The sequence below is a fragment of the Biomphalaria glabrata genome, chromosome 12 (assembly GCF_947242115.1).
Source record: "Biomphalaria glabrata chromosome 12, xgBioGlab47.1, whole genome shotgun sequence".
In the NCBI taxonomy this organism is placed as follows: domain Eukaryota; kingdom Metazoa; phylum Mollusca; class Gastropoda; family Planorbidae; genus Biomphalaria; species Biomphalaria glabrata.
In genome coordinates this window covers 3,127,134-3,142,065 of record NC_074722.1, presented here as the reverse complement: position 1 = coordinate 3,142,065, position 14,932 = coordinate 3,127,134, and the positions used below count along the sequence as shown (strand labels likewise).

Sequence of the window (14,932 nt, the reverse complement as noted above, 5' to 3'; positions counted from 1 at the left end):
CAATAGCTTTTTATAAGTTTTCAGGAGATTTTAATAAATTCTTGAGATTTCCAGCAATTTTTCGTTTAGGCCTATATTTTGCAATTTCATAATTACACCTAGAATTAGCGGGGCCTATGAAAGCGCGGTTGCAGTGGCCTAAGACCGGCCCTGTTAACATGCTTGACTAGATTGACCTAGGAACACGCGTAGGACGTAAGCATCGTCTTTTTTTTTATGTAATGCCTGTATTTTACAAGATTAGAAGATAAGATCTAGGTTCTAGGCATAAACTCACTCATCATACTCATTGTAACACAGTTTGGGAAACGCTACCTTATATAGGTTAGGGTATAGGATCAAAATTATTTGGGCCTATTTGTAATTTCAAAAATTGAGAGTTGGTGCCAAAATGCAATGGACCAGTGGCGTAGCTAAGGATTTGCAATCATTTGGTGGGGGGTCCGGGGGGCTTGACCTCTTAAAAGAGGCCCCTGCATTTTGACATTCGACTTCATGACATGGGATAATGGCGTGATATTTAATATTTTATGTAAAAAAAAATATTTCGAACACTCATTTAGTGGCCTCCTTCAAATGAATAGTGAATAACTTCTGAAACATGACTGCTGATATATATTTTCCTGCGCGAATTCGTTGACTACGAGCTGAATCTCTTTGTTCAGTGTGAGATAGTAGGGCGCAATCATTGCCATAGAGACCATTTCCTTTGTATTGGTATGGGGCAGTAGGCGCCGAAGATTGGGCACTTTGCCGTCTGAGCGGATCCTGACGTAGATGTCTTTGCTTTTATTTATTGTACCTAATCTTGTAGAACTCGTGTTAACTCTTTCTCTCCTAATCGACGATACGATCGTTGATTTGACCTCATTAAATTGAATTTATATTTATTCTGTTAAAACTTGACTTTGTGTTATATAAAAAGAAGATATAGCATGATGAACACAACGAATAAAGCTTTTATTTCTTGTACCTAATCTTGTAGAACTCGTGTTAACTCTTTCTCTCCTAATCGACGATACGATCGTTGATTTCACCTCATTAAATTAAATTTATATTTAATTTTTTAAAACTCGACTTTGTGTTATATAAAAAGAGCGTGCATTTCCCTTCAATCCTATACCAAACACAACATTTTCTGATAACAATCAACAAAGCTAATGAAGCCCAATCATAACAGCGGAGTGAAATAGTAATGAGCAAAATAAAGAATTCCTTCAAAACGTGGAAAAATAATTACGGAGAGAAAGAGTTAAGGCCCAGACGATTGCATAATATATAGAACAATGAAGTAACGTCTGTATCATAAAAGATAAGATAAGAAGAGATACTAGGAAGAATTTATGACGCCAGGACCTGAACAATACAAGACGTTATAGGGTAGTGCAGAAGTAGTTCCACGTTCTTGAAATTAACACATAGGTGGCGTGTCCAGTCAGACGTGCATTACATTATTAGGTAATTCGGTTCATCGCAGGATTCGCCCGCTACGAAATCAATCCCTAATCACGATTATTTTGTTTTCGTTTGTTTTCTATGTTTTGGAAGTTTCTTCAGAGTTGAAGATTATCACTTCCTTGCCCAAACCTCCCTTAGGACTTCGGGGGATGTCGGCGGTCAAGGTTCGAGCCCAGGACCATTGAGACGACAGTCCAGGGCGCATATTACACGACCTGATACACTTGTGACCAAACATGAATCAAAAGAAAAAGGAGCAAGAAAGTTGAACGATAAGCAGCAAACATTCCTGAAATCTTCTGCCAAAAAATGAAGTCAAATTAGACCTACTGATTTGTTTCCTGGCCAGCGTGTTATAACAACAAACAAAAAAAAAAAAAAAACGTTGGTCAACTTTCTGATGATAGCATTTACCAAAGAACAAGCACATCTCGATTTTAACCCAGAGATTTTGGCCAGTTTGGCCGACAAAAAAAAAAAAACATTAAAAAAAAAACAGGCATATCCACGAAGATGCAGACAGGATCGGTTTTAGACTTGATCAGGTCCTTAGCTGTTTGGGATATGGAACCTCTTGTAACAAACATATGGCGATGTATTCCTCTGCTTTTTCACCAAAACAATATTTTAAAAGGGGGGGGGGGGGCTGGCAAATGTTGGTGACTGTTCGATTTGGATACAATCATAAACGACGTGTTAGCGAGTAGGCGTAATCCAAGAGAGTCTCTTCTTTTAAATAATGATATGTTAATGTATGCACACAGTAACAGCACTTCGTACGTTAAGTAGTTTCCTTTTCAGGTGTGACGCTTCACTATTTTGGTGATATCACATGATATCTAAATTCAAACTAAGGTTGCGCCTGTAGGCCTACTGTAACGGATGGCTGCCTGGTCGTGCGGTTTGCGCGCTGGACTGTCGTTCGGATTAATCGACGGTCGAGGGTTCAAACCCTGCCCGCTCCCATCCCTCGTCGTCCTGCGGGAGGTTTGGACTAGGAAGTAAACTATCTTCAACTTTGAAGGAACATCCGAAACATGTAAAACAAACAAATCTGTTTGTAGGCCTACACATTTAGAGTTTGTAAAATGTTTTACATGTTTCGGATGTTCCTTCAGAGTTGAAGATAGTTTACTTCCTAGTCCAAACCTCCCGCAGGACGACGGGGGATGGGAGCGGGCAGGGTTTGAACCATCGACCGTCGATAAATCCAAACGACAGTCCAGCGCGCAAACCGCACGACCAGGCAGCCATCCTGGAGTTCCTCCAGCCTACGTACACGTAGAAATACAAATTAATACCAGACGTTAGTGCAGACGTTTTTCCACGTTTAATACATTGCGTAAATTCAGACATGCGCTTCTTAAGTTTTGGACGCATGATCAAGAGAGCTCAGAGGGTTAGGGTAAACAATGTTATATCTAATGAACGCATAGTTAACACAGGGGCGCCCCAGGGGGCTGTGACATCGCCATTGTGGTTCATTTTATACACCAATGATTTTCAATCCGATAGTTCTTGTTGCTCCTTCACAAAATTCGCTGATGATGCGGCTCTTCTTGCCCTGCTCTCAGAGAGCTCAGACGTAAATGAGTATTTCAAAGAACTAGAACACATTGAGGAATACTGTAAAAATAATTTTTTATTATTAAATGTAAAAAAAAAACCAAAGAAATGATAATCGATTTTCGCAGGGACAAGAAGGAAAATGATATTGTTTCTGTAGCTGGAGAGACTATTGAAATTGTGCAAACCTTTAAATACCTTGGTACTATCCTAGACAATAAACTAAATTTTACTGCAAATACTGATATATCAGCAAAAAAGGGCAGCAAAGATTACGACTACTACAACACTCTTTTGTTCCCCTGGCAATCAAATCATTAAATAAGAACAATCTGGTATAAACTTTGTCACATGTAAATTATGAGTGAGTCTGGTGTGAATGTACACTTTGGTTTCTTATAGTTATAATGTTTTTTGTTTGGTGTAATGCACAAATTGTAAGACAAATTTCCTTACGGATAATAAAGATTATTATTATTATAAACTTGACAAGAGACCTATTTATGAGGACATCGACGAATAGGTTCTCATCATAAGTCACGCGATTTGTGGGCCGGATAGAATGTACTTCTTCCTCGTTCTCATTTTTATGTTGGAGCATTCAGATGACTAGTGACTAGACCAATATGTGAGATGAACTGCGCAGTGGTTTCCAAATCAGGGGAGCTCTCCATATAGTTTTCTTTCTACTAAGGTGTTTTCGGGCCAGTGACTTGTTCGGGTCTCTTTGTAAAGAGTGCAGTCCTGAAGGACATGGTCAGCATTTTCTGGTGACACTCCACATGGGCAGATTTCACTGGTTCCAATTCTGAGCTTCCGGTACATATGTTGTCTCATTCGGCTGTGTCCGGTCCTGAGTCGAAAGATCAGACGTTGGTCTATTGCCAGGCCTATTTCGACATCCAGTCCGCACCTGCTTCGTGACTACAAATTGGTATTCACAAGTTTTGTAGATGTAACATATTAGTATTTGTAAGCAAACGTGCGCACTAGCGCGTCAGTGCAACCGCTGTGCAACGGTGTGTTCACACAGTAAACGAAATTCCAAATATAGGTATGGTCAAACGTAAAAAATAAAACCCCCAAAAAACCTAGCTTAATGTTGACTGAAATGACATTAATTAGTTTAAATCAATCACGCAATTCATTTTTAATTATTCAAAATTTAACCAAATACATGCAATTTGAATACACGATATAGGCTGTGTTAAAACAGACACTTGAATTAAAACAGCAAAAATTTTATAATATAACCATGTAAACAAGATTCTTTATTTCAGCCTTCTTGGCTTTCAGACGGTGTCCCGTTTTTATGGACATAATTCATACACTATATCTAAAAGGGGAATAACGTAGCATTCCATCAACAGGTTGGTCGTCCGAAAAAGATAAACCGTTTGGTTAATCATTAGACCTTACCTTTTAGTGTGATCAAACTCTATATTCTTGTGTATCTGGGTTCGACAGTGCGTGATTATTGTCACGGTCGCTAGCGTGCTCAGTGCGTTATAGTCTTACTTACTATTACTTTTTTTTTTTTTTTACCAGTTTTTTTTTTTTTTTGGGGGGGGGGGGGGGGGTAGGGGATATCTGTGAGAAGGTTTCCGTGCTGCCTTTTCAAAACCAATTGAAAAAAAAAACAAAAAAATTGCTCGAGTCTTAATTCAAACTTTCAACTTGATCCGAGATTGGGTGTCGGAGAAATTACGTGGAAATTACGTTTTACCAGACAGACAGAGTTGCTATATTTTATAAGCTTTGTAAAAAGTCCTCAATAAAAGGAAAACCAAATACATGTTACCGCTTACAAATTGAGATGCATATACGTTAACATCAGCTGGCTAAAGTTGACATTTTATAGGCCATTCTGGCAATATAGGTTATATGGAACATCTCATGCGAATAGTAGAATTGGCTATGAACTGGCCACCCAGCAAGACTTATGTTTCTCTCTGTAATGAGTTACTATGATAATTAACGACCCCAGATACACATGTGACATTGCTAGGGGACGTCCACGAAAAAATATGGATTGATGGATTCGAGTTATAAAACTTAAAGCAGCATTACAAGAAGGTCTCATGCTTCGTAGGGCCTAAGTTCACACTTGGCTACTTAATTACAGACGTTTCTTCAAAAGAGCATTATAATTATGTCCTACGCGTTTCATGTACCAATCTATTATAGTCTTGCATGTTAATCAATGACTTAAACTCTGCCAAGTCGTTGGTTTTCCTGGCTGATTCAGGCATCCCATTCCATTCTCTAATGTTAATGGCACTAGGGAAGAAGGAGCACTTTTAGCATATAAGAAATGTGGAGGTTTACCATTCTCCTGATTCAGGCATTAACCATTGGGTCATATAAAATATAGGCTACCTATATTACCTAAATCCTTGCTCTAATGGGATAATGAAGAAGGGTCACTTATACGACTTTGTCCAAGTATATGGAATACGAAATGTGCCTTGTAAGATCATAATGGTTAAGTAAAGAAAACAAATTGCCATTAATAATAATGATAAAACTTAGGCGAGTCGAATTCAATTTCACGCTGACTCTCATTCATCATGTGCTTTCATTCTGGTGCCCTCAACTCTTTTGTACTTGGTGTAATGTAAGTACTGGATTAGTGGAACTGGGTCATAATCGATATTGAGATTTATCAAAGAATCGATTTTTATTACGGACATAGACGTAGGCTATATTATTGTGCAACATTTTTACTTATTTAAAATCAATTACTAAAGTATTTGGCATTTCGTTAATTAAGGTAGCTAAATAAATATATTTAAAAAACAGATTTCAACAATGGGCTACATCATAATTATATGTGTTACAATTTGTAATAAAATTTGTTATATCATATTTACATTTTCGGAAAATGTGTATGAATTTAAATAAGAAAAAAAAAGCTTACAATGTTTAAATTCAATACATATAATACTAAAAAAAAACTAGCTTGTGATTTATTTCTAATTCGGTAAATAAAAAAAATATATCTATTGATATATGTGCTAGAATGTAAAAAGTCCAGTTTAGGCACAACTTTACTTGTATGCGGTGATATATTTTGTGATGTATTTTTAAAGGGTTTACTATTAAATATTATTATTTGTATTTCATTAAATGATTTGTGATCAGATGAATGTGTTTTTATTCCGCCCCCACATCGTCGCAATTAAAAAAAAAATTATACACTAGCGAAATGGGAACATCTATTTTAGGCCTATAGTTACTTCTAGGAATCGATTCTAGTTTTTAAAAGAGTTAATTTTTTGGTCCACTAATGCTAAAAATGGGAAAATGGCAGCTGAAGAAGATATTGTTAAAATAACATTTGCTCATTTAGAAAAGATTGTCAAGTCATCTAATTTAGGTAAACTAAATAGGAAACATTTTATACAGAAAGTTGGGGCTTGTAGATCTAATATTTAGTTTAAGGTCTTTAGAAATTAGACTCTAGATGTAGACTCTAAACTAGACTCAAATATAAAACTGTCTTTTCCAGCTAGTCTCAGACTCTGTCTCTCACCGAATCACTGCAAGTGCAACTGATGAGTTCAGTTATCCTTATCCTTATAAAATTGTAACAGAGCAATTCATTAATTGTTATAATCTAGATATAGATTAGATCTAATATTAAAAAGAGGAAATTTCAAAATAGTAAATACTCTACTAGAACTAGATTACACTAATTACAGCATCATTACACTACTCTTAGTTGTCTTACTTACTTAAAAGTTAAAAGTGGTAAACTCTAAAGTCACAAATGTTGACGGTCAACATTTTTGAAGATTCTTATTGAAATTCTTAGACGACAGTAGAATCAGTAGTCAGTATAAGTTACTAGAAGTAGAGTCTACTAGCGCTAGATATATATAGATAGATAATGTCTCTCTAATCTAAGTACTAATTGACATATCTTAGATCAAGAATAAAATATTATTAAATTATAAAACTTTAACTTAAACTTGGACAGTTTCAAATAAAATTTCAAGTTTTTCTTTTAGTTAAAAGTCTAGCTAGCTAGCTAGTGTCTAAGTGAAGCTACTCAATTGTGTCACTCGCCTATCTGAATCTTAATTTTACTCACATAGTAGAATCTAGAATTTAATCATTATCTAGTCTAGGCCTAGGACTATATTGTGACTTATTGTCTGAATAACTATAATTCTAGATCTATCTATCTATTATCAAATAGATTGATCTAGATCTACTTTAAGTCTAGATTTATATCTAATCACTACTGCATCTTTATCTAGATCTATTAGATCTAGGCTTAAAGCAGAATGTCAAGAATCTAGATCTATTTAAAATACAAAAATTCATCTCAGTCTAAGGTACTTTGATATTGGCGAGTTATTATTAGGGTATAATTTCACAGATAGACGCAGATAGACAGTGTTTCACTCTTGCATTGGTAAAAATTATTATATTTTGTGATTTGATAATAAAATTATTTAGTATCTTTCATACTACTATACTAGTCAAATAACCTACTGTACTATTACCAATATTTTTTTTTTATTTTTCATAAAAAAATATCCGATGTAAAAACCTCCCTGGAGAAGAAAAAAAAACTTGTAAAGAAACTCCACTTTCTGTCCCTTTTAAAGTGTCCCTGGGCTTCCCTTGACTCATCTCTTTCATCATCTTCCTCTCTCTAGTGGACATTTCCTCCATGATCAGACCATTAGAGTTGAAATCTCTTGCCTTTCTATCTTAGAACGCTAAGGAAATTTAACATCGACAAAACAATCATTAAACTTCTTTATACAGCAACCATCAGCAGTCTAATTAACTTTATCATCACCTGCTGGTATGGTAACACTTCACTGGCACAAAGACTTAGACTAAATAGACTAAATCTAATTAAAGAAGCATCGTATGTCACTCGAACCCAACTACCATCTCTTGAAGAGCTTTTTCATTTAAGATGCCTTTCCAAAACACTCACTATTCTTAAAGATAACCTGCACACATTAAACTACTGTTACATAAGATCTGAACGAAGTGGTCATCTCCTTTCCATTAGGACTAAAACAGATTTTAAAACTCCTTCAACCCACTTTCGGTCAGAGTGTTACAAGATCATCTGTCGTCATTGAGAAGTACATAAAAGTATAATTTATTAAGTGCTAGTTGTGAGTGTGTATATGTTTCATGTGTGAATGTTGTTCATATTTGCATATCTGTATTGTTATTGTACAGTAGTTACGCTGAGGTTGTCAATTGTAGTCAAACTGAATTTCCATTTGATTGGATCAATAAAAATTATCTTATCTTTCTAGCATCCAATTATAAAGCTTTAAAGCTTTTGTTTTACAGAACCAAGCATAAATGTTCTAAAATTCTGTTCATGTGATGCCCTTAGCATAGTAATTGTTAACTAGAAAACTGAACACGTTCATGTCCCTTGCCCTGGTTGGGTTTTTAGATCTTCAAGAATATTTACTTGTTCTATAAATACTTGAACTGTTGTTTTTCCTTTATGAATAGTTACTTCTATATTCTTACTTTATTGTTCATTGTACTAGTAAACAAAAAAAAAGTCTGTCTTTGTAGGTATGCAAGAATCAAAAGCAAGACAAGATAAAAGGTCAGAATCTCAAAGACAACAAAGATCAAAAAGACCAGAGCAACAGATCTACCGCCCCGGTCAGCTTAGACATACTAAAAGTGGTAAACCTGGGAGAAAAAGTGACGAAGGAAGTCGAGAAGAAGACGAAGGCCTGGCAGCTTCAAACTATGATGACGCTGACCATTTTGACTCTGAAGATCTGAAATTAGATGCCACAGATGAAGATAAAGGGCAAAAAAGCAGGGAAAGTAGCGGAGATATTAATTTTGATGATGTAAATCAGCGCTTGGACAACTTGTACATTGAGTCTCCTCCCAGAGAGATCAAACAAGAATCTAGCGAAGCCCTGGAAAGTGAAAGCCCTGATGATAAAGCTAGCAGAGACAAGCGATCAGGTGGAGGCAATCGAAGAGGAAAACGCCCTGACATAAGAATATATGTTCCCAGGGCACGTCTCGGAGACAAAGAAAGAAGAAGTGAGGAAAAGGATGAGATGGTTGATGGCACCGCCATAAAGAGAGATGAAAACAAGGAGGAAGGGGATGATCAATCAGAAATAGTTGTTACTAGTGTCCCAGATAGTCTTAGAAAAGTACAGGTTAAGTCTAAAGGTGGTGCTATGAAAGTCACTGTTAAGAATGAACCTCAAACTGGTGCTGTGTCTGGTAATGAGAATTCCCACAATCCTCCTCACAGAGACACCGGCCAAGGTCAAGGTAAAACCAGCCAGCAACAGAAACACAACACTAGGGAGTCGCCTGGCTCGGATGTGCAAGGCAAACAACAGAGCAGAAAAGACAATGACCATAAAAATAAAAACCAGCCGAGGAACTCTGAAAAGTTTAGCCGACAGTTTGAGAGCAGAACTCATGGTCGAACCAGGCAAGATTCTGTCAAGAGTGAAATGGGAAACAATGATGCTAGAAAACCATTTAAAAAACAACCAGATCGTCAACCAGCAAGAACATATTATAAAAATAGAAGGTCAAGCTCCAGTGACTCTAGACCAAAAGAACAAAGAAATAGTAAAATGAACTCAGATGAACAGCCATTTTCTAGCGAAACATTTCCACGTACTAAAGGTGTCACTGGGAAAAGCACTCAAGTCAGTGTCAGAGAAATAAATCAAAGCAAAAATACTAAAGAGACTCTGAATGGGGGAAAAGGAAATGGCCGAGAAGGAGAGAAATTCTACTGGGGGATGAGACGACAGAGGACAGGAAGTATTAGCAGTGAGGCCAGTTATGCAAGCAATCTCAGCAATGGCAGCTATTACAGCGGCAGCAGTGATTTCACTGAAGATGATGAGCCGGAGCATATATTGAACTGGGGGGAAGAAGTCGAAAAGGCCCATTTAGAAGAATTGGCTCGGCTGGTGCATGATGGAACCAGGAAATTGACCAGTAGTTTGGATGCCTATCCTGGCAGTTTGTCTCTGGAAGGAAGTGCTGTCCTTGCTGATCAGAGGATGGAAACTACTGGATTAGACCGACAGAAATCTGTATCGGCTGATAATGTTAATCAGGGTAAAACAAAAGGAAGCGGAAGAGCAAGGCACAGACGTCACAGGCACAGAAAAAATTCCAGTCGTCAGGGAAGCAGGGACTCTTCAATTCACAGCAGTACTCATGGAGATGATGTCTTCAGTGAAAGAGGCCACAGACGGAGAAGGAAACGACTTAACTCACAAGGCTCTCAAGGAGGTTTTCAAGTGCAGCCGATTCCAAGGCTCGGACAGAAGCAGCACCATCTTCAGCATCATGATGATCAACGCTCTTTAGAATCTGAAGCCTGGGGCAATAGGTCAGGTCTGCAAGTAACAGTTGGCGACAACAACCGACATGTTGCCATAAGTCCTAGCGGCAGTGGCGGAGCCAGACTGAGGCATATGAGTGATGAGAAATGGGACCCTCATTATGTGTCCGAATACAATGTGGCCGAGGGAGAAGAAGACTGGGACAGAGGTGGTGACTACGGTGAAGATCTCAAGTGGAATAATTCTAGACATCAAAGAAAGGATAAGGAGGTGAATTCAGGCCCAAAGAAAGATGGCACCGGGGTAAGAAGTAGGAGGGGTAGTGGTCGTGATGATACGCATAACAAGCATACAGGGAGCCGAGAAGAGAGAAACAAGGCAGATAACCAGGGGGAGTATATTGAAGACTGGGATCATGTCCCAGATAGACGAGAGCCCATCTTGGATCAAAGAGCGGTTAACCCTGCCCATGATTCTAGTGTTGGAGGTAACCGAGCCAGCCATCGTGGAGGCAGAAGTCAAGGGAGGAACATTAATCAGACTGGCAGGAAAGATAGCATTGGACACGACGGCAGGCATCAGCCTGTGCAACGAGCAGGTTCACTTAATCATGATGATCTCACCATATCTCAAAAGTCCAGAGGTGGGCTAATACAACTTCCTGTTCAGCAGGAGCCTCCTCGACCTCACAGCAACCCGAGTGCTTCATATCATGCAGAACAAATCTCTCACCACAACACCACTCCTCAGGGATCCAACACGAGGGGCCCGTCCTATGGCAAACGGCAACTGTTTGACCCCAAAAATCCTTCAAAGCCTATAGTCATACCAGAAGTGATTCCGCCTCCTCCAAGATTTGAAGAAACAGACAAAGTCTCATCGCCAGGGGCGGGTTCTAGTCCCATGCCTTCCTCACCAGAAAATCAACCACATCCATACCCTACTCCCATGTTCTACCCTCCAGAGTTTATGCACCCAATGTACAGATTTAGACCTCCGTTTCCTCCTTTTATGGGCGGTTACCCTCAGCCCTCCATCCCTCCACACATTTTTTACAGGTTTCCTCGAATGGCTCCTCCTGATATGGGATTTTATAATAGGTAAGTAGATGACATGGCACACTTTAACTTTAACATGGCTTAAATTGTGCCTAAACTCAAACTCTAGGAGTTTATTAAATCAACTTGTCATCTCTAAAGAAGCTTATTGTCATTTACATTTTTTTTTTAGCTTGCTAACGCTTTCTTCTCTCCATAATTCTTTTCCACATTTTGACAGAATGTACTCAGCCTATTATTCAAGCACTGTTGTGGTTAAGCTTCAATACCTCCCTTTTGTTTGTTATCAGAAAATGTTATATTTTGTGTAGAGTCCAAGGGAAAGGAGTACCATTTTTACATAAGGACCAAAAGTTATTTTAATTATGGATTATGATATATGAAAAAAAAAATCACCAACTGTGGACAAGTCTTGAACCTAAATTTTAAGCTCTAGAGGAAATATTTTATGATCCAAATACAATATTTAGAAAAAACTTTAGGATTAAGACCTTTTTAAAACACTTAATACGGAAATCTTGAGCTTATCTGATGATATCCCCAATCAGAGCATGATTTTTTAAAAAAGAAAAATTAAGCACATTCAAACACTTTGTACGAAAATAGTGTGTGAGGTGGGAATCCAAATGTTTAGCCAATGGAGACTATTCAAAAATAAGTTTAAAACTCTTTCTCTCCTAATAAACAATAGTATCGTTGAGTTGACCCGATTAAATTCAATTAATTTTTGGTTTTATAGACTTAAAGTTGTGTTATATAAAAACAGCATGCATTCTCCTATAATTCTCTACCAAAAGTAACGTTTTCTGATTACAAACAAATATGTTATTGTAGTTTAATCATAACAGGGTAGAATGTACAAATGTGAAAAATGAACAATTCTGACAGAATGTGGGGTCCTGGGTTAGAATCCTGGTGAAGACTGGGATTTTTAATCTCAGGATCTTTAAGGCGCCACTGAGTCCACCCAGCTGAAATGGGTACCTTTCACTAATTGGGTTGTTGGGCTGTCCATATGACACCCTTGTTAACCATGGGCCACAGAAACAGATGATCATTACATTATCTGCCTTACAGATCGCAAGGTCTGAAAGGGAATTTTTTACTTTATTGTTATTAAAGATATTAGGTCTGAAAGGGGAACTTCCTTTCTTACTACTAAAGATCATAGACTAACTTATTAACAGTGTGTATTCATAACCTCTGTGGGATTACAGGAACTACATGGCCTAAATTGTGCCGATATGACAAAACCCCAAAAATACAAATTCATAACCTCTGTGAACTTATGATCTGAAGTTTAAACATTATTAATACAAGCACAAAACTTGTATGAAGCCTCTAACTTTTCTACAACTATGTTTTAAGAAATGAAAATAGTACTGGTATTTAATGTTTATTTCGATGACCTTTTTTATAGTTGTGAAGTAGATGCTGAAAATTTAATGTCGGCTGCATCCAGAACTCAGTGCCGCTTGATGGCTGAACAAATCCTGAGAGACTCGGCACCTTTTGATAGCCAGCTGGGAAATATTTTGTCCAGGCGGCCACTCTCTGATGACAGTCTTAGGATGGTGAATCAAATCAGGTAAATGGTCAACATGCATGACAGGTGTGAAGGACATGACTGCCTAGCATTCATGTTTTCTATTATCTTGAAAGACTTGTTAATGTGTATATTCTTTATGAAATACATTTAGCATCCTCTAACCAAACTTTTTCTGCTTAGATTTCTTTTCACCATTTAAAAGAGAATTGAAATCATTTATGTATTATATATACTAGCTGAATAGGACCTTTGGCCTATGGGCCTTAGTTATGGTTATTACTTGTTTGAATTTAGATCTATGTTAAATATGGAGAATGTTCCCTTCACATTTTTTTTATTTTGCTGTGAAAATAAAAGTAGAGCGTGATAATGGGTTTATCCTTTCAGCTGACATATTTATATCAAATATAAAATACTGTGAAAACGGATTTACCCGATTAATTACAAAGTCTAGTTTTTTTTTTATAGAGGTACAATTAGGTACTTTTTGTCTATTTTTAGGGCCCTCCAGTAGTGGTAGGGACATGATCCAAGGAACGTTTATGCCAAGTCTTATCAAGATTGTTAAACGGTTTCGATTTCTATGTGGGACATACATACATACATACATAAGGCTTACTTTCTGCTTTATATTATAGATATATATTTCCATATCTGTGATCATTACTAATGGGCTAATTGAACTTTGACTACAGGGCAGAATTACAGAATCGCCTGGAGCAGATTATCCTCATGGACATTGAAGTGGCCAACAAGCACAATGTGGAGCAGACGCTGTGGAAATCTGTTTATTATCAGGTGATAGAGTCCCACAGAAAGAGGCTTGGTGAGGAGTCTCAAGATGTGCAGTCCAAACAAAAATTGATGGACGTATTGGATGAGGTAGTCAACAGATCATTTTTACCAAAAAAATTACTTTACCCATTCTTCTTCTTTTAAGCTTTGCAGACGCCATTTTCAGACATTGAGGAAGTTGTAGATTTCATCAAGACATTTTTTTGTCCATCTCCAGTTCCGTCTTTACTGGTGTTATTGTTCATCAGCTGAATGTCATAGGTCAGAAGTCTAAATTCTGAAATAGGGTGGGGTTTAGACAGATTGAAGTCATTTATTGTCATGATAAAGTAGTTCTCGAAACTGTCATTCCAGTCGTTTGTACTGTTAGTCACCATAACATCTATTTGTAATATTCTAGTTCCTCTTTTAAAAAAAAACTTTTTTTTCTACAGGGGTCGCGGTTCTTTGAGAATCTGTTGAAAAAACTGCAGAGTGTTTATGGCTTTGATTTGGACTTATTCTCTGATGGAAACAAGCTCATTCCAGAGAATGTTTCCCGCATTGTGAAGCTAGCTCTGTTAAGTGCCCAGCGAGTCATGATGTTCTTAGGAGACATTGCCCGTTACAGAGAGCAGGCTTCAGACACAACTAACTATGGCAAGGCTAGACAGTGAGTAAAGAATTTTTTAGTTAAAAGATCTGCCATTTGTTGGTTATAAAATTTGTGTAATTAAATCCATCCATCCCAGTGGAGCTCCAGTCCAATAAGGCCTCTGGCTTGCCTCAACACGTCCCTCCATTCCGATCTTTTCTCAGCCTTCTGTCTCCACACCTGAGCCCAAGCTGTTGTAGATCTGCTTCCACATCACCATTCCATCGTATTTGTGGTGTGCCTTTGGGTCTCCTGTCTTTTACTTTTCGCCTGTGTGATAACTGTTTGAATTACCATTTTGTTTATAATCTCTAAAGGATGAATACATTAAGACATTGTAGTATACATGTCTCTCTCAATCTTGTATGTTGAGTGTACCATTTTGTTTTATTCCAGTTGGTATCTCAAAGCACAACGTATCCACCCTAGAAATGGCAGACCCTACAACCAGTTGGCTATTCTAGCAGTTTATACGGTCAGTTTTACATACAGGCTCAAGTTTTATACATTTTGTAAACTTAAAAAGAGTCAA

At 37.5% G+C, this 14,932-nt stretch overlaps 1 protein-coding gene across 1 annotated transcript in view; it reads left to right on the top strand.

Moving 5' to 3' along the window:
- Positions 1 to 6,308: 6,308 nt before the first annotated feature.
- The window catches only part of LOC106074733 (telomerase-binding protein EST1A-like), a 29,130-nt gene continuing 20,506 nt past the window's right edge, over positions 6,309 to 14,932 (top strand). Inside the window, exons 1-6 of the mRNA XM_056005972.1 lie at positions 6,309 to 6,403; positions 8,593 to 11,464; positions 12,843 to 13,010; positions 13,667 to 13,853; positions 14,201 to 14,418; positions 14,797 to 14,875. Coding sequence (XP_055861947.1) covers positions 6,331 to 6,403; positions 8,593 to 11,464; positions 12,843 to 13,010; positions 13,667 to 13,853; positions 14,201 to 14,418; positions 14,797 to 14,875 — 3,597 coding nt within the window. The 5' untranslated portion in view covers positions 6,309 to 6,330. The remainder of the gene's footprint in view (positions 6,404 to 8,592; positions 11,465 to 12,842; positions 13,011 to 13,666; positions 13,854 to 14,200; positions 14,419 to 14,796; positions 14,876 to 14,932) is intronic.